Genomic DNA, 27986 nt, shown 5'->3' with positions numbered 1-27986 from the left:
TGGGGACCGCTTTCTACAACAAGGGCCCAGCTGGCTCGGGAAGGGAGGCAGGTGAGAGCACAGGTGGCAGCAGCCAGCATTCCGGCTATAAGACGGCCGGTGGTGGCTGCTCGCCGCTCTGCCGGCGCCATGGAGCTGACCTATGGGCTCTTCATCTGCCTCCTGCTCTGGGGCACTACTGAGCTGTGCTACCCCCAACCCCTCAGGCTCTTGCAGGGTGGAGCCAGCCGCCCTGAGACCGCTGTGCAGCCCGTAGTGGTGGAGTGTCGGGAAGCCACCCTGGTGGTCACCGTCAGCAAAGACCTTTTTGGCACCAGGAAGCTTATCAGGGCTGCTGATCTCACCCTGGGTCCAGAGGGCTGTGAGCCCCTGGTCTCCACGGACACAGAGGATGTGGTCAGGTTTGAGGTTGGACTCCATGAGTGTGGTAATAGCATGCAGGTGAGAGACGCTGGGGGGCCCTGGCTTTGGTGGGAGGATGTGAGGCAGCCGGGGATGGAGACTGTGACCACAGAGTCGGGGGGAGGTGGGGTTGCGTGGACCCCCTCCTCACTTATCAGTGAGGAGGTGGCGCAGTTGAGGCCTGAAGCTGAGGGAACCGGGCCTGGGGCAGCCCTGCCTCCGCTTGCCAAAATCGGTAGGTGGGGTGGAGCCAGAGGTGGCAGTGCCCTTCGAGCTGGAGCAAGCCACGCCACTCTGACTCAGGTGGGTTTGTGACACAGGAGCATGCGTAATAGGACAGCCCTGTGGGGAGCCTAAAGGGCTAAGTTCCTAATGCTTGGGGCATGTTCTGAAGAGACCCCAACTATTTATTAAGAACAGCAAGTGGGCCGGGTGCTGTGGCTCGTGCCTGGAATCCCAGCACTATGGGAGGCCAAGGCTGGAGGATCGCTTGAGGCCAGGAGTTTGAGGACAGCCTAGGCAACATAGCGAGACCCTTGTCTCTTAAGCCTTTTTAAAAAATGAACTGGGGTCTGGTATGGTGGCTCACGCCTGTAATTCAAGAACTTTGGGAGGTCACAAGTTCAAGACCAGCCTGACCAACACGGAGAAACCCCGTCTCTACTAAAAATGCAAAAAATTAGCTGGGCATGGTGGCATATGCCTGCAATCCCAGCTACTTGGGTGGCTGAGGCAGGAGAATCGCTTGAACCCAGGAGGCAGAGGTTGCGGTGAGCCGAGAGTGTGCCACTGCACTCCAGCCTGGGCAACAGAGCAAGGCTCTGGTTCAAAAAACCAAAAATAACCCCACAAAACCACACATAGGTAAGTGGTATGAGGGGAGGGGTGCATCATAACCTTGGCGTTGAAGACCTTAAAAGCATCAGTGGGTCCCTGGGGGCAGCTCCAAGGGGGAAGGGCTTAACCCGAGGCACGTGCAGGAAGAGACCAAGAAATCCAGGCTAGACCCCTCTCCCCCAGCCAGTGGGGAAACAGGCTGCAAGGAGGGACCTTATGGTAGGGCAGGGCTGGGCACACAGCTCCCCAGCTGAACCCTGAGCCTCTGGACCAAGCTCCTGTGGCCCCGTGGAGGGCGTGTCCTCTCCCGCCTTACGGGAATCTGGCTACCGCTTACCTGGGCCTGGACCCAGTAGCTTGGCTGGGATGGGGGTGAATCCAGCCCCTGGAGCCCTCCAGCCAGAGCTCTAGTCTTAAATGTGATCTCCTGGCTCTCCTTGAGGACTTGGGGCCCTCGTTTCCCTGGGGAGGGAGGCCAGAGAGCTGCAGGAGTTATTTGAGGAATGACTCTAGAGGCTCACAGATGTGTTAGATTCACCAAACCTGGGGAGCCAGGTGTAGTGGCTCATGCCTGTAATACAGCACTTTGGGAGGCTGAGGAGGGAGAATCGCTTGAGTGCACGAGTTTAAGGCCAGCCTGGGCAACATAATGACATTGCTTCTGTTAAAAAACAAAAACAAAAAGAAAAAAAACCCTAAGTTAATGGGGTGTGGTGGTGCACGTCTGTAGTCTCAGCTACTTGGGAGGGTCAAGCAGGAGGTTTGCTCAAGCCCATGAGCTGGAGGCTGCGGTGAGCTATGATTGCACCACCACACTCCAGCCTGGGAGGAAGAGCAAGACCCTTTCTCTTATTTAAAAACGCCACCTTTGTCGCTTATAACAATCCTGATGTCCAGGCTGCTAAAACAGGGTGTGGGAACAGCCATGGGTAATAAGGCTCTTCGGTGACTCCAATGAGGAGCAAAGCCTGCAAACTTCTTCCTCTGGTGTGGTGTTTCCCAGTCCTACCCGATAGGAATCACCTGGGGCCAGGCTGGGCTTGGTGGCTCACACTTAGAATCCCAGCACTTTGGGAGGCCGAGGCAGGCAGATCACCTGAGATCAGGAGTTCGAGACCAGCCTGGTCAACATGGTGAAACCCTCTCTATTTTAAAAAAAAAAAAAAAAAAAAAAAACTGGCATGGTGACTCACACCTGTAATTCCAGCTATTTGAGAGGCGAAGGCAGAATTGCTTGAACCCAGGAGTCAGAAGTTGCAGTGAGCCGAATTTGTGCCACTGCACTCCAGCCTGGGTGACAGAGCAAAGAAGGAAAACAAAAATAAGTGGTTACGGTAGCGGTTCCCAGTCCCAGCTCTACGCTGATCACCTGGAAAGGTAAAATTACTGATTCTCGTTGAGAATATCATACCTTCACTGGGGAGGGTCCCGTGTTACAATTTTCTTTTCTTTTTCTTTTTCTTTTTTTTTTTTTTGAGACGGAGTTTTGCTCTTGTTACCCAGGCTGGAGTGCAATGGCGCGATCTCGGCTCACCACAACCTCCGCCTCCTGGGTTCAGGCAATTCTCCTACCTCGGCCTCCTGAGTAGCTGGGATTACAGGCACGCGCCACCATGTCCAGCTAATTTTTTAGATTTTTAGTAGAGACGGGGTTTCACCGTGTTGACCGGGATGGTCTCGATCTCTCGACCTCGTGATCCACCCGCCTCGGCCTCCCAAAGTGCTGGGATTACAGGCTTGAGCCACCGCGCCCAGCACAATTTTCTAATTCTATTAAAATCTTCAAACATAGGTCAGGCCCCACCTTCTGCCTGCTGGATGATGCAGATTTCCCCAATAGCACTCACCTGTAGCTCTTCCTGCCTCAGGCAACCTCAATCAGTCTCCCTCACCTTCTGTGAAACGGGCTTGGGTAGGTTAGAAGCTGATAAGGGGTGTGTATGTAGGTTTTCTTTTTTCTTTGAGAGGGAGTCTTGCTCTGTCTCCAGGCTGGAGTGCAGTGGTTCGATCTCAGCTCACTGCAACCTCCACCTCACAGGTAGCTGGGACTACAGGCACATGCCACTATGCCCAGCTAATTTTTATATTTTTAGTAGAGACGGGTTTCACCATGTTGGCCAGGATGGTCTTGACCTCATGATCCACCCGCCTCAGCCTCCCAAAGTGCTGGGATTACAGGTATGAGCCACCGTGCCTGGGCAGAAGCTGATAAATGTTAACAGCTGGGTACTTTGTGGCTCCTTTCTGGGGGCTATCTTGGCCCTGGGCCTCTCCTGAAAAAGGAAACTTTGTGTACATATTTGGGGGCGTGGAGGGGGAGTGTCAGAAGGAGAGCACTACCCTGATGCCTCTATAGCTTGAGCAGTACATGGCATCAGCCATGTGGTCGATCCAGGCTGCCTGTGGTGGTATCAGTGTGTCAGAAGTGAAGACTCTGAGGTGCAAAGACAGTGCCTGTCCTGCCTCTCCTAGCTGATCAGTGGCAGAGCCTGTGTTCCCTTTGTAGAGATGGGGTCTTGCTATGTTGCCCTGGCTAGTCTCAAACTCCTGGCCTCAAGCAATCCTTAGCCTCCCAAAGGGTTGGGGTTACAGGCATGAGTGGTTGTACCTGGCCTTGACCCCGTGGTCTTTCTGTCCCCTGTGGGCTGCCCTCCCATGTACTCATGTGTGGTGTGGGTGCACCGGGGCAGGTGATGCTGGTAGCATTAACCCCTCATCTTTCCTCCAGGTGACTGACGATGCCCTAGTGTACAGCACCTTCCTGCTCCACGACCCCCGCCCTGTGGGAAACCTGTCCATCGTGAGAACTAACCGTGCAGAGATTCCCATCGAGTGCCGCTATCCCAGGTCAGTGTGGGACTGTCCGTCACAGCCCCTGCAGACAAGTGGGTCAGCTGTGGGCGGCAGCTTGCAGCATGGCTATTTGAGCTACCTACGGAAGCACTCGCAGCTCTGGTTACTGCCCTGGGTGGGATTGGGGGGACTGCTGAGTCTAGTTTGAACCCCAGAAGAGTGTCAGGAGCCCAACTGCAGCTTAGGGGAAGCTGCAGAGCTCAGGCCTGGGGGTGGTATTGTGCCAGCTTGGGCCCTCTGCGGGGTTCAGAAATGCCCTTCCATTTCCACTGGGGCCAGGCACAGTGGCTCACATCTGTCATTTTGGAGGCTGAGGCAGGTAGATCACTTGAGGTCAGGAGTTTGAGACCAGCCTGGCCAACATGGTGAACCCAGTCTCTACTGAAAACACAGGTGCCTATAATCCCAGCTACTGGGGAGGCTGAGGCAGGAGAGTTGCTTGAACCCAGGAGGCAAAGGCTGCAGTGAGCAGAGATTGTGCCACTGTACTCCAGCCTGGGCAACAAAGTGAGACTCCATCTCAAACATAATAGCGCCAGGCTGGGCTGTGACCACCTCCTCCTCTGTGGTCCTTAAGCCCCTGGAATTAGGCATGTCTCTGCGAACTCAGGCCCTGACGTGGGAGGAGAGAGTAATTACGGCTCCCAAGGGCAACGCTGGTGCCTGTGCTGGCCTCAGCATGGGGCGCAGGGCCCTTTGTCCCTGCCCTTGAACCAGTCTGGGAGTGGGTATAAGAGGACGCAGCCAGGTGCAGCAGCTCACACCTGTGATACCAGCACTTTGGAAAGCTGAGGTGGGCAGATCATGAGGTCGGGAGTTCGAGACCAGCCTGCCCAACATGGTGAAACCCCATCTCTACTAAAAATACAAAAAAAAAAAAAAAAAATCCAGGTGTGGTAATGAGTGCCCGTAATCCCGGCTACTCAGGAGCTGAGGCAGGAGAATCATTTGAAGCCGGGAGGTGCAGATATTGCAGTGAGCTGAGATCATACCACCACACTCCAGCCTGGGCAATAGCGAGATTCCATCTAAAAAAAAACTAGTGTGAAGTGGGTAGGGAGCTGATGGAAGAGGGGTCATGGTAGGGGTCATCCTAGGACAGAATCCTGGAGCAGGACCTTGAGGCTGAGTCAGGCTGGGCAGAGCCACCTGGGCACATGGCGGGGGAGGGGGCAGCACATCCCCTAGTAGGTGACATGCAGACTGGGGCAGGAACCCAGGGACTGGAGTAATGAGGGAGCCAGACAGATGGGCTCACCTGCCTCGCCACAGATGCCCTTCCTGGAATGGGTGAGGACCAAATCTCCACCCAGGGTCACCAGGTGATGGTGCAGAAGACAAGTGGGAGCTGGTGAGGACCAGCTGGGAGGCTGGGAAATTGATTCAATGAGGCCTGACCCGTGGCTGCTGGGACTGCAGAGGCTGACTCGGAGCTAAGAGCAGCTGGAGGAGCTTGGTGTCGTTGTGGGTAGGGGAGAGGGGAGGAGTCAAGGGCAGACTGCTGGAGGGATTGAAGCCTTCCGGTGACCATGGTAGTCCCCGACTTCAGAGCAGCTTTGTCTGGGTCTGACCTCTGAGGATGATGGCTCACCTGGTCGGTTGGCTGCAGGAAGTGCTAGAGAAGTTGGTTTGCGGGCTGGGATGCTTTAACCTGGCTCCAGATACCTTGAAGTCTGGTCATCAATAGATGTATCCGTCACTTGGAGTAGCTTCTTCCAGACAGCCTTAACTGATTCCCCTCTCAAGCATCCTGTGGGGTACCATGCGGGGCCTGCTATCAGACCCCAAACCTGAGCCTCTAGGGCTAAAGTGTGTGTGGTGGTTTAAAAAAAGTCTTGCTGGGCCTGGTGCAGTGGCTCAAGCCTGTAATCCCAACACTTTGGGAGACCCAGTGGGCGGATCACCTGAGGTTAGGAGATTAGACCATCCTGGCCAACATGGTGAAACTCCATCTCTACTAAGATACAAAAAAATTAGCCTGGTATGGTGGTGTGTGCCTGCAATCCCAGCTACTCAGACTGAGGTAGGAGAATCACTTAGACCTGGGGAGGTGAAGGTTGTAGTGACCTAAGATTGCACCATTTCACTCCAGCCTGGGTGACAGAGCAAGACTCTTTCTTTAAAAAAAAAAGAAAAAAGGCCGGGTGCGGTGGCTCAAGTCTGTAATCCCAGCACTTTGGGAGGCCGAGGCGGGTGGATCACGAGGTCGAGAGATCCAGACCATCCTGGTCAACAAGGTGAAACCCCGTCTCTACTAAAAATACAAAAAATTAGCTGGGCATGGTGGCTCATGCCTGTAATCCCAGCTACTCAGGAGGCTGAGACAGGAGAATTGCCTGAACCCAGGAGGTGGAGGTTGCGGTGAGCCAAGAACGCGCCATTGCACTCCAGCCTGGGTAACAAGAGCAAAACCCCATCACAAAAAAAAAAAAAAAAAAAGTCTTACTCTGTCACCTAAGCCGGAGTGCCATGGGCAGCATCATAGTTCACCGCAGCCTTGACTTCCTGGGCTCAAGCGATCCTCCCATCCCAGTCTCCTGGATAGGCAGGACTATAGGCATGTACCACCACACCCAGTTATGTTCGTCTTTTATAGAGATAGGGTCTCACTATGTTGCCCAGGCTGCTCTCAAACTCCTGACCTCAAAGGAATCCTCCCATCTCCACCTCCCAAAGTGCTGAGATTACAGGCATGAGCCACCGCACCCAGGTCCAGCGCTAAAGAAGGAACTGAGCTCAGTCTAGACACCAGACTCCTAAGTTCAGCTGTATCTGTCTTCAGCAGCCCAGATGGCCTCAGGAGGGCTGGGCCACTCACAGGTGCAGAAGCTCAGGAGGATTCAGGGGCAGCCTCAGGCTCCAGGTGTCTGCTGAGCCATCTTGCACCAGCTACCTGGCTGGGCCATGGCTGTGCGACACCTGCCGTCGGGTCATACCACCGTTGGTCCTCCAGGACCAAGGTGGGTATGACCCGAGGCAGGTGTGCACAGCCACTGTTCTTCTTTCAGGCGGGGCAATGTGAGCAGCCAGGCCATCCTGCCCACCTGGTTGCCCTTCAGGACAACGGTGTTCTCGGAGGAGAAGCTGACTTTCTCTCTGCGCCTGATGGAGGGTAAGAGAAGAAGACTGGGTGGGGCAGCTGTGGAAGGCCCTAGGCAGTCTGGAGCCCCTGCCCTTGGCTGTTTCTTTGTATTTTGTGTGTGTGTGTTTTTGATTGTTTTTTGAGATGGAATCTTGTTCTGACCTCCCAGGCTGGAGTGCGGTGGCGTGATCTTAGCTCACTGCAACCTTCACCTCCTGGGTTCAAACAATTCTTCTGCCTCTGCCTCCCAAGTAGCTGGGATTACAGATGGGTGCCACCACACCCAGCTAACTTTTTTTCTTTTTTTTGACAGAGTCTCACTCTGTCACCCAGGCTGGAGTGCAGTGGCACAATCTCCGCTCACTGCAACCTCTGCCTCCCACGTTTCAAGCCATTCTCCTGCTCAGCTTCCCGAGTAGCTGGGATTACAAGCGCCTGCTACGGCACCAGCTAATTTTTCTATTTTTAGTAAAGATGGGATTTCGCCATGTTGGCCAGGTTGGTCTTGAACTCCTGACCTCAGATGATCCTCCCAGCCTCAGCCTCCCAAAGTGCTGGGATTACAGGTGTGAACCACTGTGCCTGGCTGGCTGTGTCTTTCAGAGAACTGGAGCGCTGAGAAGAGGACCCCTACCTTCCACCTGGAGATGCAGCCCACCTCCAGGCAGAAATCCACACTGGCAGCCACGTGCCACTGCGGCTGTTTGTGGACCACTGTGTGGCCACGCCGACACCAGACCAGAACGCCTCCCCTTATCACACCATCGTGGACTTCCACGGGTGAGCACTGGCTCCCTTCCCTAGGGAACATTCCTAGCAAGATGACCCTAGAGCCACCTGTTTGGCTTATTTTTTTTGGTGGGGAGATGGAGCCTCACTCCATTGCCCTGGCGAGAATGCAGAGGCACGATCTTGACTCGCTGCAACCTCTGGCCTCCCTGGTTCCAGTGATTCTTCTGCCTCAGCCTCCTGAGTAGCTGGGATTACAGATACCCACCACCACGCCTGGCTAATCCTTGTATTTTTAGGATTTAGAGATGGGTTTCACCATGTTGGGCAGGCTGGTCTTGAACTCCTGACCTCAAGTGATCTGCCCACCTCGGCCTCCCAAAGTGCTGGGATTACAGGCGTGATCCACCACGCCTGGCCCACCTGTCTGGCTTTAACACCATTCTGTTCTTTTCCAAGCTGTCTTGTCGACGGTCTCACTGATGCCTCTTCTGCATTCCAAGTTCCCAGACCAGGCCAGATACGCTCCAGTTCACGGTGGATGTGTTTCATTTTGCTAATGACTCCAGAAATATGGTAAGAGCTTAACAACCTAGAAGAAAGCCAAACTCTCAACCTGAATATCCTACTGAATGTGGTCACTCACTAGATCCTCCCCTTCAGCAAATGACTTAGACCTCTGTCCCGGGAACTCAACCTTGCAAGTAAAGCTGTGAGCTTTTAGTGAGGCCCTCGAGGGGAAGGATGGACAATATGAACCCTTAAGAGGTAGGAGGAGGATGGGTGAGGTGGCTCACACCTGTAATCCCAGCACTTTGGGAGGTTGAGGTGGGCGGATCACCTGAGGCCAGGAGTTCAAGACCAGCCTGGCCAACATGGTGAAACCCCATCTGTACTAAAAATACAAAAACTGGACAGGCATGGTGGTGGGCGCCTATTAAGCTGCTCAGGAGGCTGAGGCAGAGGAATTGCTTGAACCTGGGAGGTGGAGGTTGCAGTGAGCCAAGATCACGCCATTGTACTCCTGCCTGAGTGACAAGAGTAAGACTCCGTCTCAAAAAAAAAAAAAAGTAGAAACCCACTCAGGGTTGTGAAGAATCAAGGGTTCTAGAAGTGGAAGAAACTAGGAGGACAAAGACTCATAGGGTCAGGTGCACAGTGGCTGACACCTGTAATCCGAACACTTTGGGAGGCTGAAGTGGGAGGTTTGCTTGAGCCCAGGCATTTGAGACCAGCCTGGACAACATGGCAAGACCCTGTTTCTACCCAAATATAAAAGTTAGGCCGGGCGTGGTGGCTCAAGCCTGTAATCCCAGCACTTTGGGAGGCCGAGGCAGGTGGATCACGAGGTCAAGAGATCGAGACCATCCTGGTCAACCTGGTGAAACCCAGTCTCTACTAAAAATACAAAACTTAGCTGGGCGTGGTGGCGCGTGCCTGTAATCCCAGCTACTCAGGAGGCTGAGGCAGGAGAATTGCCTGAACCCGGGAGGCGGAGGTTGCGGTGAGCCGAGACCGTGCCATTGCACTCAGCCTGGGTAACAAGAGTGAAACTGTCTCAAAAAAAAAAAGTTAATTGGGCATGGCAGTATGCACCTGTAGTCCCTCCCAGCTATTTGGGAGGCTGAGTGAGAGGATATAGTAAGCTCTGATTGTACCACTGTACTCCAGCCTGGGTGACAGAGAGGGATCTTGTCTCAAAAGGACCCAAGACATAAAGCTGACAGGTCAAATAAGATCACTTACTGGGCCTGGGGACCAGGTTGCCAGCCTTGTCCTTGCCAAGGATTCAGCAGGGCTAGAACCCAGCCGATGATGGGTTGAATAAGAATTGACAAGACTCGGGTGTCACCTGGGTGCAGTGGCTCATACCTGTAATCCCAGCACTTTAGGATGCTGAGGTGGGCAGATCACTTGAGGCCAGGAGTTTGAGACCAGCCTGGCCAACATGGTAAAACCCCAAGTCTACTAAAATTACAAAAACAGCCAGGTGTGGTGGCGGGTGTCTGTAATCCCAGCTACCCAGGAGACTAAGGCAAGAGAATTGCTTGAACTTGGGAGGCAGAGGTTGCAGTGAGTTGAGATTGTGCCAGTGTACCTCCAGCCTGAGTGACAGAGTGAAACTCCATCTCAAAAAAAAAAAAAAAAAAAAAAAGGCCAGGCGTGGTGGCTCAAGCCTGTAATCCCAGCACTTTGGGAGGCCGAGGCGGGTGGATCACGAGGTCAAGAGATCGAGACCATCCTGGTCAACATGGTGAAACCCCGTCTCTACTAAAAATACAAAAAATTAGCTGGGCATGGTGGCGCGTGCCTGTAATCCCAGCTACTCGGGAGGCTGAGGCAGGAGAATTGCCTGAACCCGGGAGGCGGAGGTTGCGGTGAGCTGAGATCACGCCATTGCACTCCAGCCTGGGTAACAAGAGCGAAACTCGGTCTCAAAAAAAAAAAAAAAAGTAGGTGTCAGCCTCCCTGGAGGCTTTCTCCAGGGGCAGAGAAAGCAGGTAAGCACTTCCTAGCCAGGGTGCCTCTTGAACTTGATCATAGGCTGGGCTGGTGATTCCGAAGGCAGCATCCTCACCCGGAAGGCTTGTTGAAACTGATGACTGGACCCAACCCAGCGTTTGATTCAGGTGGTCAAGTGTAAGGCCTAGAATCTGCATTCCTGAGTGTTGGTTCTGCCAGTCTGGGGCCTCGCCTAGGGAACCTAAATAGAAATCTTGGTGGGGCATGGTGGCTCACGCCTGTAATCCCAGCACCTGGGAAGACTAAGGTGGGCAAATCACGAGGTCAGGAGATCGAGATCAGCCTGGCCAACGTGGTGAAACCCCATCTCTACTAAAAATACAAAACTTAGCCGGGTGTGGTGGTGCATGCCTATAATCCCAGCTACTTGGGAGGCTGAGGCAGGAGAATGGCTTGAACCCAGGAGGGGGAGGCTGTGAGCCGAGTAATAGTGTGACTACATTCCAGACTGGGCAACAAGGGGGAAACACTGTCTCAGGGGGAAAAAAAAAAGTTGAAGTTGACCCTAGGAAGGAAGACGGAAGGAATGCAGGTGTGGACTGCCTCTGATGGCTGAGGCAGGAAGGGTTGGGGCGGGAAGTCCAGGTGGAAGGACCGGCTTTTAGCCAGGAAGTACTGGTAGGTTGTTAGAAATACAAATCAGGGGCAGGGCGCGGTGGCTCAAGCCTGTAATCCCAGCACTTTGGGAGGCCGAGGTGGGTGGATCACGAGGTCGAGAGATCGAGACCATCCTGGTCAACATGGTGAAACCCCGTCTCTACTAAAAATACAAAAAATTAGCTGGGCATGGTGGCGCGTGCCTGTAATCCCAGCTACTCAGGAGGTTGAGGCAGGAGAATTGCCTGAACCCAGGAGGCGGAGGTTGCGGTGAGCCGAGATCGCGCCATTGCACTCCAGCCTGGGTAACAAGAGCGAAACTCCATCTCAAAAAAAAAAAAAAAAAAAAAGAAATACAAATCAATTTGTGGGTCTTCTGCCCCTTGTGGAAAGTGTCTCCCTATGCCCAGTCTGCAGTACAGTGGCACAATCATGGCTTGTTGCAACCTCAACCTCCTGGGCCCAAGCCATCCTCTCACCTCAGCCTCCTGAGCAGCTGGGACGAGCTACAGCTTGGGTGTCACCATGCCCACCTAAGTTAGCTTTTTGTGGAGTTGGGGTCTAGCGCTATTGACCAGGCTGGTCCTGAGCTCCTGGCCTCACACAGTCCTCCTCCCTCAGCTTCCCAAAGGGCTGGGATTACAGGCATAAGTCACAGCCCTCAAGTAGCTTCTATTTTTTGAGACAGTCTCATTCTGTCGCACCCAGGCTGGAGTCCAGTAGCATGATCTCTGCTCACTGCCACTTCTACCTCCTGGGTTCATGCGATTCTCCCGCCTCAGTCTCCCAAGTAGCTGGGAGTACAGGCATCCCCACCATACCCCGCTAATTTCTTGTATTTTTAGTAGAGACGAGGTTTCACCACGATGTCCAGGCTGGTCTCAAACTCCTGGCCTCAGGTGATACACCTGCTTAGCCTTCCAAAGTGCTGGGATTGCAGGTGTGAGCCACTGCCCAGCCTCAAGTAGGCTTTTTTTTTTTTTTTTTTTTTTTTTTTGAGATGGAGTTTCGCTCTTGTTACCCAGGCTGGAGTGCAATGGCATGATCTCGGCTCACCGCAACCTCCGCCTCCTGGGTTCAGGCAATTCTCCTGCCTCAGCCTCCTGAGTAGCTTGGATTACAGGCACGCACCACCATGCCCAGCTAATTTTTTGTATTTTTAGTAGAGACGGGGTTTCACCATGTTGACCGGGATTGTCTCGATCTCTTGACCTCGTGATCCACCCGCCTCAGCCTCCCAAAGTGCTGGGATTACAGGCTTGAGCCACCGCGCCCGGCTTTTTTTTTTTTTTTCTTTTTGAGACGGAGTTTCGCTCTTGTTACCCAGGCTGGAGTGCAATGGCACAATCTCTGCTCACCACAACCTTTGTCTCCTGGGTTCAAGCAATTCTGCCTCAGCCTCCTGAGTAGCTGAGGCTACAGGTGTGTGCCACCATGCCCAGCTAATTTTTGTATTTTTAGTAGAGACGGGGTTTCACCATGCTGACCAGGATGGTCTTGATCTCTTGACCTCGTGATCCACCAGCCTCGGCCTCCCAAAGTGCTGGGATTATAGGCGTGAGCCACCGCGCCCCGCCTCAAGTAGCTTTTAAACAAGCTCACTGAGTGAGAGATGGGGATGTGAGTTTAGAATAGGTGGTTAGGAAGTGATTTAGGGGTTTCCAGCACTGGCTCTGTACAAATCTGGAAAGGTTGTAAAACTGCTTGTAGAGAATCTCACACCTTCACCCTGTCAGGGCAGGGCCTGGTATCATATTTATGTAACATTCTATTAGCAAAATATTCTTAGGCGTTTGCTGTAAAACTCCACCAACTTTGATGTGCATATTTTTCTAGGTTCTACCACCAGCTTTTTTTTTTCTCTGAGAGGGTCTCACTTGGTCACCTAGTCTGGAGCGCAGTGGCACAATCTTGGCTCACTGCCAACTTCAGCCTCCCAGGCTCCAGTGATTCTCCTGCCTCAGCCTCCCAAGTAGTTAAGATGATAGGCAGGTGCCACTACTGCCTGCCTACTTTGTATTTTAAGTAGAGACGGTGTCACCATATTGGCCACGTTGGTCTCGAATTCCCGACCTCAGATGATCCACCTGCCTCAGCTTCCCAAAGTGCTGTGATTACAAGCATATGCTATCATACCCAGCCTACCGCTAGCATTTTACTATCATCCATCTACTGATCTACCTTATTGTACTTGGAAATGCATCAGAAGCCACTTAAACTCCCAGGTGATTCTAATACACAGCCAGGCTTGCAAACCTCTGAAGCAGAGGCTCCTGTCAGGTGGCATTAAGGGACAAAGTACAAATTTATCAAAGATCACATTAGAGGCCGGGCGCGGTGGCTCAAGCCTGTAATCCCAGTACTTTGGGAGGCCGAGGCAGGTGGATCACGAGGTCAAGAGATCAAGACCATCCTGGTCAACATGGTGAAACCCCGTCTCTACTAAAAATACAAAAAATGAGCTGGGCATGGTGGTGCGTGCCTGTAATCCCAGCTACTCGGGAGGCTGAGGCAGGAGAATTGCCTGAACCCAGGAGGCAGAGGTTGCGGTGAGTCGAGATCATGCCATTGCACTCCAGACTGGGTAACAAGAGTGAAACTGTCTCAAAAAAAAAAAAAAAAGATCACATCAATGCCACTTTACCACCTCTAAAAGGTGCCTTGTGGGAAGAGAAAGATCAACACAGATCAGTAGGGCAGCAAAAGGGTTTAGAAGCTATACTGATGCCGGGCGCGGTGGCTCAAGCCTGTAATCCCAGCACTTTGGGAGGCCGAGGCGGGTGGATCACGAGGTCGAGAGATCGAGACCATCCTGGTTAACATGGTGAAACCCCGTCTCTACTAAAAATACAAAAAATTAGCTGAGCATGGTGGCACGTGCCTGTAATCCCAGCTACTCAGGAGGCTGAGGCAGGAGAATTGCCTGAACCCAGGAGGCGGAGGTTTTGGTGAGCCGAGATCGCGCCATTGCACTCCAGCCTGGGTAACAAGAGCGAAACTCCGTCTCAAAAAAAAAAAAAAAAAAAAGCTATACTGATGAGATGGTCTGAAGCTCTCCATGCTGGGGCCTGCTTGAATGGCACTGTGGATAAAGGAGGGCGCAGTTAGGAAAAGAGTCCTGGTCCCTGGATCGGTGACCTATAGCTCCTTAGGGAAGAGGATCCTGATTGAAGGAGGAAGTTGAGATTGACCTCAGATGCGGCTTATTTGGGAGGAAGATGGGGAAAAGATTTTACGCAGGTATTAGCAGTCAGCAGGGGTATAGACTGAGCTGGTTTCTCAATCTCCAGGGGTTGTGGGGTGACACCAGAGAACAATGGCATGTATGTGTTTGGTTTTTTCTTTTGAGATGGACTCTCACTCTGTCACGCGGGCTAGAGTACAGTGGTGCGATCTTGGCTCGCTGCAACCTCCGCCTCCTGGGTTTGAGTGATTCTCCTGCCTCAGCCACCCGAGTGGCTGGGATTACAGGTGCCCTTCACCATGGCCAGCTAATTTTTGTTTTTAGTAGGGACAGGGTTTCAGCAGGTTGGCCAGGCTGGTCTCGAACTCCTGACCTTGGGTGATCCACCTGCTTCGGTCTCCCAAAGTTCTGGGATTACAGGTGTGAGCCACAGGGCCTGGCCAAGACCCTGCTTCCAAAGGCCACTATAGGGGAACTACCCTGGGATCTTAGACTCCAGATAGCACCAGGAGAACGTACTAGGAAGAAGCAACAGACAAAAGCACATTTCTTCCGTGAAACAGATGATGGAGCCTTGGAAGCCTCTTTCTTGCAGGGCAGGTGGCTAAGACTGTCAGAGAACTGCTAAAATCCTGGCTTGTTTCTAAAAGTCTGAATTTAACGTGGTTTCCAGTTTCCCTGCTGGTGCGCTCGGCCACTAGGTGGTGATCAAGTCTTGTGGCTCTGAAGCCACCTTCTGTTAGAAGGTGGTGGAATTCCCGTGTTCTACCCGAGGGTGAGCAGGGAGGCATTGAATCCCTGCCTGGAATATGAAGGGAAAGTGACCTGGGGATGGGCCATGACTTGGTGTAGCCCTGGCTCTGTCAAAATGGCCCCTAGCCCCAGTGGCAAGATAGAATGTCAGCTTTCAGAATAGAAGGCTTTGGGCCCGGCGTGGTGGCTCACGCCTGTAATCCAGCACTTTGGGAGGCTGAGGTGGGCGGATCACGAGGTCAAGAGATCGAGACCATCCTGGTCAACATGGTGAAACCCCGTCTCTAAAAATACAAAAAATGAGTTGGAGCAGGCCGGGCGCGGTGGCTCAAGCCTGTAATCCCAGCACTTTGGGAGGCCGAGGTGGGTGGATCACAAGGTCAAGAGATAGAGACCGTCCTGGTCAACATGGTGAAACCCCGTCTCTACTAAAAATACAAAAAAAGTAGCTGGGCATGGTGGCGTGTGCCTGTAATCCTAGCTACTCAGGAGGCTGAGGCAGGAGAATTGCCTGAACCCAGGAGGCAGAGGTTGCGGTGAGCCGAGATCGCGCCATTGCACTCCAGCCTGGGTAACAAGAGCGAAACTCTGTTTCAAAAAAAAAAAAAAAAAAAAAATTGGGTGTGGTGGCGCACGCCTATAGTCCCAGCTACTGGGGAGGCTGAGGCAGGAGAATTGCTTGAACCCAGGAGGTGGAGTTTGCAGTGAACCGATATCATGCCACTGTACTCCAGCCTGGCGCCTGGTAATGGAGCAAGACTCTGTCTCAAAAAAAAAAAAAAAAAAAGGCTTTGGTGGCGGGGCAGGTAGGCTGAAGTAGGCAGGTCACCTGAAGTCAGGAGTTTAAGACCAGCCTGACCAATGCTTTTAGTCTCTACCAAAAACGTAAAAATTAGCTGGGTGTGGTGATGCATGCCTGTAATCCCAGCTACTCGGGAGGCTGAGGCAGGAGAATTGCTTGAACTGGAGAGTCAGAGGTTGCAGTAAGCCGAGATCGCGCCATTGTATTCCAGACTGGGCAATAAGTGCAAAACTGTCTTTAAAAAAAAAAGGCTTGGCTGGGTGCAGTGGCTCATGTCTATAATCCCAGCACTTTGGGAGGCTGAGGTGGGTGGATCACTTGAGGCCAGGAGTTAAAGACCAGCCTGGCTAATATGGTGAAACTCCAGCTCTACTACAAATACAAAAACTAGCCTAGCATGGTGGTATATGCCTGTAATCTTATCTACTCAGGAGGCTAAGGCAGGAGAATCTCTTGAACCCGGGAGGTGGAGGTTGCAGTGAACCAAGATTACATCATTGCATTCCAGCCTGGGCTACAGAGCAAGACTCCATCCTCCCACCCACCCCCCCCAAAAAAAATAGGGGTGGTAGCTTACAGGGCACTTGACAATCCTCTGGGTAGGGGGTCCTTTAGCTCCCAGGAGGAGCCCATATTAGTTTCTTTCATTCCTTGTCTAATGAGGGTGGATAAGCGACACTTCCCAGAGGTCAGGACTCTGTCGGGGTATCAGCCTGGTGAGTCTTCTGGTCATCATTTCACTTATAGTTAAAGGAGACGGACCTGGGCGAGACTAAGCCCAGGGAAACTTGCCCAAGGAGTAAACCATAAAACTTTTTGTTGGACGGGCGCGGTGGCTCAAGCCTGTAATCCCAGCACTTTGGGAGGCCGAGGAGGGTAGATCACAAGGTCGAGAGATCGAGACCAACCTGGTCAACATGGTGAAACCCCGTCTCTACTAAAAATACAAAAAATTAGCTGGGCATGGTGGTACATGCCTATGATCCCAGCTACTCGGGAGGCTGAGGCAGCAGAATTGCCTGAACCCAGGAGGCGGAGGTTGCGGTGAGCCGAGATCGTGCCATTGCACTCCAGCCTGGGTAACAAGAGCGAAACTCCGTCTCAAAAAAAAAAAAAAAAAAAAAAAAAAAAAACTTAGTTTTTTTTTTTTTTTTTTTTTTTTGAGACGGAGGCTTGCCCTGTCACCCAGGCTGGAATGCAGTGGCACAATCTTGGCTCACTGCAACCTCCACCTCCCAGGTTCCAGCAATTCTGCCTCAGTATCCTGAGTAGCTGGGATTACAGGTGCCCACCACCACACCTGGCTGATTTTTGTGTTCTTAGTAGAGATGGGGTTCCACCATGTTGGCCAGGCTGGTCTCGATCTCCTGACCTCGTGATCCACCAACCTCGGTCTCCCAAAGTGCTGGGATTACAGGTGTGAGCCTTCACACCCGGCCCATAAAACTTCTAAGTCTGAGGCCGGGCACGGTGGCTCAAGCCTGTAATCCCAGCACTTTGGGAGGCTGAGGCGGGTGGATCACGAGGTCAAGAGATCGAGACCATCCTGATCAACTTAGTGAAACCCCGTCTCTACTAAAATTACAAAAAATTAGCTGGGCATGGTGGCGCGTGCCTGTAATCCCAGCTACTCAGGAGGCGAGGCAGGAGAATTGCCTGAACCCAGGAGGCGGAGGTTGCGGTGAGCCGAGATCGCGCCATTGCACTCCAGCCTGGGTAACAAGAGCGAAACTCCGTCTCAAAAAAAAAAAAAAAAAAAAAAAAAAAAAAAAACTTCTAAGTCTGAAATGGAAACTCCATAGGAATAAGTCTAAAAAGTGTCTGTGCCCAAGGACCTCAGGTCACAGAAACAACTTGCTCTTGCCTTAGCTGGCAATACACAGTGACTACATGCCTGAGAAAAGTAGTTTGTCGACTAGTGAAGTGGCAGGTGGCAGGGTCAGCAGCCCAGCTAATGCTGGCTAGTAAGGTGTTCCCACCCACCTCGGTCACCTGGGGATAGGTGCAGGGGTTTAGCAATGCTGAATTAAGCTCAGGATTGGCCGGGCACTAGTAGCTCACAGCTGTAATCCCAGTACTTTGGGAGGTTGACACAGATCACTTGAGCCCAGGAGTTTGAGACCAGCCTAGGCAACGTAGTATAACCTTGTCTCTGGAAAAAATCTAAAATTAGCCAGGTATGGTAGGATGTGCCCATAATCCCAGCTGTTCGAAAGGCTGAGTTGGGAGATCCCTTGAGCCCAGGAGGTCAAGGCTATAGTGAGTCGTGACCACACCATTGTACTCTAGCCTGGGTGACAGACCCTGTCTCAAAAGCCCAAGGTCAAGCATATTCATTGATTGGGTAAGTTTGGGAAAGATTAGGGGAATGATAAATGGATTCCAGTCTAGAATTAGTTGCTACTTGTTCTAACTTCAGGCAAGTGAACCTTTATAGACCCTCGTGGAGATGAGGCTCTTCTTTCCCTGTCTTTTTATTTTATTTTTTAAAGACGGGGTTTCATCATGTTGGTAAGGCTGGTCTTGAACTCCCGACCTCGGGTGATCCACCCGCCTTGGCCTCCAAAGTGCTTGGATTACAGGCGTGAGCCACCACGCCTGGCCTATTTTAGTTTTTGAGACAGTCTGACTCGGTCACTCAGGCTGGAGTGCAGTGGCATGATCTTGGCTCGCTGAAACCTCCACCTTCCAGGTTCCAGCTCTTCTCCTGCCTCAACCTCCCAAGTAACTGGGACTATAGGGGTACACCACTACACCCGGCTAAGTTTCGTATCTTTTGTAGAGACGGGTTTCATCATGTTGGCCAGGCTGGTCTCGAACTCCTGATCTCAGGTGATCCGCCTGCCTTGGCCCCCCAGAGCACTGGGATTATTGGTATGTGCTGCTGCGCCTGGCCCCTTCTCCCTCTTTAAAGGGTTAAGGGTTCTATGAGAACTGGTGTGTTAAAGTCCCCTGGCATATCCTGGAACTCAGCCTGGAAATGGCTGTTATTCCTTGCAGGTATATATCACCTGCCACCTGAAGGTCACCCTCGCTGAGCAGGACCCAGATGAACTGAACAAAGCCTGTTCCTTCAGCAAGCCTTCCAACAGGTGAGGAGGCCAGGTGTTCCATGACTAGGGTAGAAATGGTATCTGCAACCCACCCCACCGTACCCCCCCACCCCCACTTTTATTTCCTCCAGTATATTATCAGCAAACTGCTTCCTGCAGACAACAAAAACCTAAGCTGCTTGTCTTTCCTCTCAGCTGGTTCCCAGTGGAAGGCCCAGCTGACATCTGCCAGTGCTGTAGCAAGGGTGACTGTGGCACTCCAAGCCATGCCAGGAGGCAGCCCCACGTCGTGAGCCTGGGGTCCAGTTCGTCGGCCCGTAACCGCAGGCATGGTATGTTGTGGGATGGCCAAGAGGCTGTTCATTGCCCTCTCCTCAGTTGAGGGTACCTGCTGTCATTTCAGGGTGACGGTCTTTTCCCTTGTCCGTCATTTATTTTTTTGAGATGGAGTCTAGCTCTGTCGCCCAGGCTGGAGCGAAATGGCACGATTTCAGCTCATCACAACCTCCGCCTCCCAGGTTCAAGTGATTCTCCTGCCTCAGCCTCCTGAATAGCTGGGATCACAGGCATGTACCACCATGTCCAGCTAATTTTGTATTTTTAATAGAGAGGGTTTCTCCATGTTGGTCAGGCTGGTCTTGAACTCCTGACCTCAGGTGATCCACCTACCTCACCCACCCAAAGTGCTGGGATTACAGTCCTGAGCCACCATACCTGGCCCCTTGTCTCCCATTAAACTGTTTATTTCTTAGGGAAAGGTAGCCACAGGTATAACCCAAATCTTGGGGCTAAGCAGGAGGGGCTCTTAGCCCCCACCCGAGTAGCAGCCAGTGTAGCTCTGCTATTGTCCTAGGCTTCTACTGAGACATAATTGGGCATGTAGGGAAAATATCACAGCCATTAAGGTAGTCTGGCCGGAACAGTAGGTCATGCCTATAATCCCAGCACTTAGGGAGGCTGAGTGGGGGAAATTGCTTGAGCACAGGAACGATATAGCAAGACCCTCTCTCTACAAAAAAGACAATATACTAGGGAATCCCTCCTGGGTGACCTACATGCTCTGTATGAGAAAGCTGTCATTTTTATTTTAATCTGTTGGAGATAGTCTCACCCTGTTGCCTAGGCTGGAGTGTAATGGCATGCTCTTGGCTCACTGAAACCTCTGACTCTCGGGTTCAAGCTATTCTCTTGCCTCAGCCTCCCAAGTAGATGGGACTACAGGCATGTGTCACCATACCCAGCTACTTTGTGTGGTTTTGAGTAGAGATGGGGTTTCACCATGTTGGCCAGGCTGGTCTTGAACTCCCGACCTCAGGTGATCTGCCCGTCTCGACCTTCCAAAATGCTGGGATTACAGGTGTGAGCCACTGCACCTGGCCAAGAAAGCTGTCTTTTTTTTTTTTTTTTTTTTTGAGACTGAGTTTCACTCTTATTACCCAGGCTGGAGTGCAATGGCGCGATCTCGGCTCACTGCAACCTCCACCTCCTGGGTTCAGGCAATTCTCCTGCCTCAGCCTCCTGAGTAGCTGGGATTACAGGCACGCGCCACCATGCCCAGCTAATTTTTTGTATTTTTAGTAGAGACGGGGTTTCACTATGTTGACCAGGATGGTCTCAATCTCTTGACCTCGTGATCCACCCGCCTCGGCCTCCCAAAGTGCTGGGATTACAGGCTTGAGCCACTGCGCCCGGCGCCTTTTTTTTTTTTTTTTTTTGTCTATAAACTTTCTGTTCCTTAACCCACACGAAGACAACATGCTAGCTCAGCGCACTAAGGCAGAATAAAACCTACATTGCAATTACTGGTTAGAGACTTAGTCCCTAAGACGACCCTCAGGTATTCTCCTTCCAGTGACAGAAGAAGCAGATGTCACTGTGGGGCCGCTGATCTTCCTGGACAGGACTGGTGACCACGAAGTGGAGCAGTGGGCTTTGCCAGCTGAAACCTCCTTGCTGCTGCTGGGCACAGGCCTGGCTCTGGTGGCGTTCCTGACTCTGACTGCTGTTATCCTGGGTCTCACCAGGAGGTGTCGCACTGCCTCCCACCCTGTGTCTGCTTCCCAATAAAAGAAGAAAGCATTATCTGCTCGTGGTGTGGTGACTAGACGGAAGGTCAGAATTAGTACTGAGTGTCGGGGTGGGGAAGACTGTACCAGCCCCGTGTGTTCACATAGCACAGTCCAGCACCCACTACTGTGCCTCTAGTGTAAACAAGGGCGCAGGGCTCATGTCTTCGGGGACAACTATAATTGTCTCCATGGAAACCCACACGAAAATTTTTTTTTTTTTTTGAGACGGAGTTTCACTCTTGTTACCCGGGCTGGAGTGCAATGGCGTGATCTCGGCTCACCGCAACCTCCGCCTCCTGGGTTCAGGCAATTCTCCTGCCTCAACCTCCCTAGTAGCTGGGACTACAGGCACGCGCCACCATGCCCAGTTCATTCTTTGTATTTTTAGTAGAGACGGGGTTTCACCATGTTGACCAGGACGGTCTCGATCTCTTGACCTCGTGATCCACCCGCCTCGGCCTCCCAAAGTGCTGGGATTACAGGCTTGAGCCACCGCGCCCGGCCGCGAACACTTTTTTTTAAGACTGAGTCTCACTGTTGCCAGGCTGGAGTGCGGTGGTGCGATCTCAGCTCACTGTAACCTCCACCTCCCGGGTTCAAGCAATTCTCCTGCCTCAGCCTCCCAAGTAGCTGGGACTACAGGTGTGTGCTACCACGCCCAGCTAATTTTTGTATTTTTAGTAGAGACGGGGTTTTGCCATGTTGGCCAGAATGGTCTCCATCTCCTGACCTCATGATCTGCCTGCCTCAGCTTCCCAAAGTGCTGGGATTACAGGCGTGAGCCACCGCGCCCGCCTGGAAACTCTTGGATGAAGGTCAGACTGACTGGACCCACCCTACTTCTAGGCTGGAAAAGAATCTTGCATCTCTGGGCCCCACGGATGTGACTTTAGACGTGGCAGTCGGGAGGAGAGAACTTCCAGGCTCACTTCTCCAAGGGAAGCAGGCAGCAAAATCTGTCCTGATGCTAGAGGACAGGAGGCCAATTGTGATTGGGCCCTCCCAGGAGGGCAGTACTGTGAGCTGTGCTGCTGTCTGGTCTGACCTGTCACCTTGGGCTGGAAGCTATGCTTGGGGCACTTTGGTATGGACTTGACCTGGCTCAAGGCAGGGGCTCTGAGGGTGGGGACTTTTGCTTTGGGGGTAGGAGGGCTGAGGACCTGCTTTTGGTTTTGGGTTTGTTTTGTCTTTTCTTCAAGATAGGAGTTTCACTCATGTTGCCCAAGCTGGAGTGCAATGGTGCTATCTTGGCTCACCACAACCTCCGCCTCCCTGGTTCAAGCCATTCTCCTGCCTCAGCCTCCCAAGTAGCCGGGATTACAGGTGTCTGCCACCATACCCAGCTAATTCTATATTTTTACTAGAGATGGGGTTTCTCCATGTTGATCAGGCTGGTCTTGAACTCCCAACCTCAAGTGATCTGTCTGCCTTGGCCTCCCAAAGTGCTGGGATTACAGGTGTGAGCCACCACACCCAGCCTTGTTTTGTTTCTTTTGAGAGGGAAGGGTCTGACTCTGTTGCCCAGGCTGGAATGCAGTAGTACAATCATAGCTCACTGCAGTCCGAAACTTCTTGTCTGCAGCAATCCTCCTGCCTGAGCCTCCTGAGTAGCTGAGACTACAGGCATGAGTCACCATGCCCCCCCCCCAAAAAAAACTCCTTTAAGACATAGCTACTGAAAACCAGCTCGGCTGGGAGACCTCCATACAGGCAGGCTGAAGGTATTTGAAGGCAGAAACGCGGATAACACAACGGAGTCGATCTATCCTGAGGAACAATAGCCTGAGAGCCTTCGGGACTGACGGCTCTCCAGACCGAAGGCCCCAAGCGGAGATTCATCCACGCATTGATTTGCTCTGTGACAGGTGATTCTTATTAATACACAGGTGTTCTCCTATACACATAACTCAGGAATATACCAGGTGGGCAGCTGTTACCTGCCTACCGCTAGTTACCAACTAAAAGGTATCCTCCACAGAGGAGCCATGGGGGCTGGGTAAACTTAATGTTCCTCAACACATAACCCTTTGTGATTATAATTGCTTGCAAGAAACTTTCAGAGTGCCGGGCGCGGTGGCTCAAGCCTGTAATCCCAGTACTTTGGGAGGCCGAGGCAGGTGGATCACGAGGTCAAGAGATCGAGACCATCCTGGTCAACATGGTGAAACCCCGTCTCTACTAAAAATACAAAAAATTAGCTGGGCATGGTGGCGTGGGTCTGTAGTACCAGCTACTCGGGAGGCTGAGGCAGGAGAATTACCTGAACCCAGGAGACGGAGGTTGCGGTGAGCCAAGATCGTGCCATTGCACTCCAGCCTGGATAACAAGAGTGAAACTCCGTCTCCAAAAAAAAAAAAAAAAAAACTTTCAGAAAGGCATTAGACTAAAGCAATTAAGTGTGGATATGAAGACTTCAAGGGGTCATGGCTAAAAGCTGGTCTGAGTCCACTGTAATGACACAATTGACAAGACTTTTCTGAACCAAAATTGAGCATTGTTTTTTTCTTTTTTCTTTTTTTTTTTTTTTTTGAGACAGTCTTCTTGTTCCATCGCCAGGCACCAGGCTGGAGTGCAGTGGCGAAATCTTGGCTCACTGCAACCTCCGACTCCCAGTTTCAAGCAATTCTCCTGCCTCAGCCTCCCGAGTAGCTGGGATTATAGGCGTGCACCACCACGCCCAGCTAATTTTTGTATTTTTAGTAGAGACGGGGTTTCACCATGTTGGTCAGGATGGTCTCAATCTCTTGACCTCGTGATCCGCCCGCCTCGGCCTCCCAAAGTGCTGGGATTACAGGCTTCAGCCACTGCGCTTGGCCTGACTGAGCGTTTATACCAGGACACATCAGATTTCTAGATATATTATACAATTGTGGAATATGTCAATAACAAACCCATATAAATATATCTCGAGGTGAAATATTTCTTATTTTGACTGTCCTCAAAATTTATTTTTTATTTTATTTAAAAAAATTAAAATTTCCAGCCTGGTCAGTATAGTGAAACCCCATCTCTACTAAAAATACAAATATTAGCTGGGCGTGGTGGCATGTGCCTATAGACCCAGTTACTTGGGAGGCTGAGGCAGGAGAATCATTTGAACTGGGATGTGGAGGTTGCAGTGAGCTGAGATTGCGCCACTCTATTCCAGCCTGGCGACAAAGATCAAGACTCCATCTAAAAAAAAAAAATACAAAAATTGCCAGTTCTGGTGGCGAGTGCCTGTAATCTCAGCTACTCTGGAGGCTGAGGCAGGAGAATTGCTTGAACCCAGGGGACAGAGGTTGCAGTGAGCCGAGATCTCGCTGTTGCACTCCAGCCTGGGCAACAAGAGCCAAACTCTGTCTAAAAAAAAAAAAGAAAAGAAAACCAGATCAATGGCCCACAAAAACCTTGTTCCAACATAGGGTCCCAAATAGTGGCCTCGTACCCATCAGTGTACTTTTTATATTAATGCTCGAATTTTAGCCTAGGCAACATGGGAAGACCTTGCCTCTACTACAAATAAAAATTAGCCAGGCATGGTGCACACTTGTAGTCCTATCTGCTTGGGAGGCTGAGGTGGAAGCGGCACTTGAGCTCAGGAGATTAAGGCTACCGTGAGCTATGATCTTACCACTGCACTCCAGCCTCGTGACAGAGCGAGATCCTGCCTCACAAAAGGTTCAATTTTTAGAATATATATATATATATATTTGAGATGGAGTCTTGTTCTGTCACCCAGGCTGGAGTGTAATGGCATGATCTCGGCTCACTGCAACCTCCACATCCCAGGTTCAAATGATTCTCCTGCCTCAGCCTCCCAAGTAGCTGGGACTATAGGCACATGCCACCACGCCTAGCTAATTTTTGTATTTTCAGTAGAGATGGGGTTTCACCACATTGACCAGGCTGGAAAATTAAAAATTTTTTAAAATAAATTATAAGAGAAGGACTGGCAGAATAAGAGATATCTCACCTTGAGATATATTTATATGGGTATAAGCAATACACCCAGGTTCAAGCAATTCTCCTGCTTCAGAATCTTGAGTAGCTGGGATTACAGGCATGCACCACCATGCCTGGCTAATTTTTGTATTTTTAGTAGAGACAGGGTGTCACCATGTTAGTCAGGCTGGTCTCAAACTCCTGACCTTGTGATCTGCATACCTCGGCCCCCCAGCCTGTAATGCTGAGATTACAGGCGTAAACCACCCTGTCTAGCTAGAACATCTTATAAGTAATCTCCTTCTAATTTAAGCCAATTGAATTACACACAAAATTCCTTTCATGAGATTAGTCTTCCACAAACCTTTCACAACTTGCTTAAACCTTCAATTTTGTCCTATACTTCTTTTTTTATATCAGCAGCCTACTTTTTGACAGAAATTTCCTTTCCTTTCCTCTTGATTTTGACCAAGTCCTCTCTTTTGCAAAATGAAAAATTACTCTCTTTTCAACTTTCTTCACCAAAAATACATCCTCATACTTATAACTTTCTTCACATCTCTCCTACTTACTGGGATTCTTCCCACCTTCTTTCTGTTTCATTCCTAAATCCGTATTTTGAAAGAATCTTTAAATAACCCCTGAGTTAAACAAAATTGCTCTTATTTAACAAAAATCCCTATCTCACAAAAGCTAGCAAGGTCACCAAGTGTCCAAGTGTGCTTTTCTTTGTTTCTTTTTGGAGGCAGAGTCTCTCTGTCACCCAGGCTGGAGCGCAGTGGCACAATCTCTGCTCACTGCAACCTCCGTCTCCCTGGTTCAAGCGATTCTCCTGCCTTAGCCTCCCGAGTAGCTGGGATTACAGGCACACATTGCCATGCCCAAGTACTTTTTGTATTTTTAGTAGAGATGGGGCTTTGCCCTGTTGGCCAGGCTGGTCTCAAACTCTGACTTCAGGTGATCCACCCACCTCAGCTTCCCAAAGTGATTACAGGCATGAGCCACCACGCCAGGCCTGATCCCTTTTCTTGAACAACTCATATATCCCAAACCAGCACACCAAAATGTTCGTTTACAGTGAGATTGAAACTGTCCCCACAGGAGTGACAAGAGCTGCATGCTGGTCTCTGTGCAGAAATAGAGTTATCGGGCCGGGCGCGGTGGCTCAAGCCTGTAATCCCAGCACTTTGGGAGGCCGAGGCGGGTGGATCACGAGGTCGAGAGATCGAGACCGTCCTGGTCAACATAGTGAAACCCCGTCTCTACTAAAAATACTAAAAAAAAATTAGCTGGGCATGGTGGCGCGTGCCTGTAATCCCAGCTACTCAGGAGGCTGAGGCAGGAGAATTGCCTGAACCCAGGAGGCGGAGGTTGCGGTGAGCCGAGATCGCGCCATTGCACTCCAGCCTGGGTAACAAGAGGGAAACTCTGTCTCAAAAAAAAAAAAGAAATAGAGTTATCATTAGCATTCACCAGGCTGCGTTTTGGCCCACTTCCTTGTTGCTAAAAGTCAGGTAGCACTAGTCCCTGACCATTGAATACCACTGTTCCTATAGATAGGATTTTTGACTTTAGGGTCATAAGAATTGATTTGGGCCAGGCGTGGTGGCTCACACCTGTAGTCCTAGCACTTTGGGAGGCCAAGGCAGGCGGATCACCTGAGGTCAGGAGTTCGAGACCAGCCTGACCAACATGGAGAAACCCTGTCTCTACTAAAAATACAAAAACTAGCCAGGTGTGGTGGTAACCTGGTAATCCCAGTTATTCAGGAGGCTAAAGCCGAAGAATCCCTTGAACCCAGGAGGTGGAGGTCGCAGTGAGCCAAGATCTTGCCATGGCACTCCAGCCTGGGTGACAGAGCGAGACTCTGTCTCAAGAAAAAAAATAAATAAATCCAGAATTCATTTGGGAGGCCAGGCCAGGTGGCTCATACCTGTAATCCCAGCACTGTGGCAGGCCGTGGTGGGCAGATCACGAGGTCAGGAGTTCAAGGCCAGCCTGGCCAACACAGAAAAACCCTGTCTCTGCTAAAATTACAAAAATTAGCCAGGCGTGGTGGCAGGTGCCTGTAATCCCAGTTAGTTGGGAGGCTAAGGCAGGAGAATCACTTGAACCCAGGAGGCACGGGTTGCAGTGAGCCGAGATCTTGCTACTCCACTCCAGCCTGTGCTATAGACCCAGATTCTGTCTCAAAAAAAAAAAAAAAAAAAAGGAATTGATTTGGGGACCTCCCAGGGCTGTATCACCGGGGGAAATGTGAAATTAAAAAAAAATAAAATCAATTTGGGCTGGGTATGGTGGCTCACATCTGTAATCCCAGCACTTTGGAAGGCTGGGATCTCTTGAGCCCAAGAGTTAGAGACCAGCCTGGCCAACATAGTGAAACCCCATCTCTATCAGACAAAACAAAAATTAGCCAAGCATGTTGGTGAGTGCCTAAAGACCCAGCTACTCTGGAGGCTGAGGTGGGAGGATCACTTTAGCACAAGAGTTGGAGGCTGCAGTGAGCTATGATCCTGTAAGTTCTGACCCCACCATGAACAGCATGTTCATCTCTGTGACCTGCACGAACACCCCAGATAAGGTCCTGGAAGAAATGGTCAACCCCTGCAGCGCCTAACTAACCTGAGACATTCTTCTATTGTTCTTTTTTTTTTTTTTTTTTTGAGATGGAGTTTCACTCTTGTTACCCAGGCTGGAGTGCAACAGCGTGATCTCGGCTCACCGCAACCTCCGCCTACTGGGTTCAGGCAATTCTCCCGCCTCAGCCTCCTGCGTAGCTGGGATTACAGGCACATGCCACCATGCCCAGCTAATGTTTTGTATTTTTAGTAGAGACGGGGTTTCACCATGTTGACCAGGATGGTCTCAATCTCTTGACCTCGTGATCCACCCGCCTCGGCCTCCCAAAGTGCTGGGATTACAGGCTTGAGCCACCGTGCCCGGCCCCTCTTCTATTGTTTCTTATTACAAAGCCACTGGACTTTGTAATTGTGTTTGGCCAACCTTGTGACTCCAGACCCTATGACCCCTTCCCAGCTTGCAAACCTGCAATCCCTTCCCAGTTTGTAAAAAACCACCAGCTGGCTGGGTGTGGTGGCTTACACCTGTAATCCAAGCACTTTGGAGGCCAAGGTGGGCGGATCACCTGAGGTCAGGAGCTCAAGACCAGCCTGAT

General features: G+C 51.3%; 1 protein-coding gene across 1 annotated transcript; it reads left to right on the top strand.

Moving 5' to 3' along the window:
• The first annotated feature begins 69 nt into the window (after positions 1-69).
• Positions 70-20886, top strand: ZP3 (zona pellucida glycoprotein 3). Its single transcript, XM_039460493.2, is given in 10 exon segments — positions 70-441; positions 3968-4086; positions 7101-7204; positions 7778-7813; positions 7816-7954; positions 8363-8415; positions 8418-8479; positions 18763-18854; positions 19011-19147; positions 20668-20886. Coding segments are annotated over 10 exon segments (1269 nt in total). The 5' UTR covers positions 70-129; the 3' UTR covers positions 20883-20886.
• Positions 20887-27986: the final 7100 nt, after the last annotated feature.

This window comes from Saimiri boliviensis, chromosome 20 (genome assembly GCF_048565385.1).
Source record: "Saimiri boliviensis isolate mSaiBol1 chromosome 20, mSaiBol1.pri, whole genome shotgun sequence".
Taxonomy (NCBI): Eukaryota; Metazoa; Chordata; class Mammalia; order Primates; family Cebidae; genus Saimiri; species Saimiri boliviensis.
This window is presented reverse-complemented; position numbering and strand designations above follow the sequence as displayed.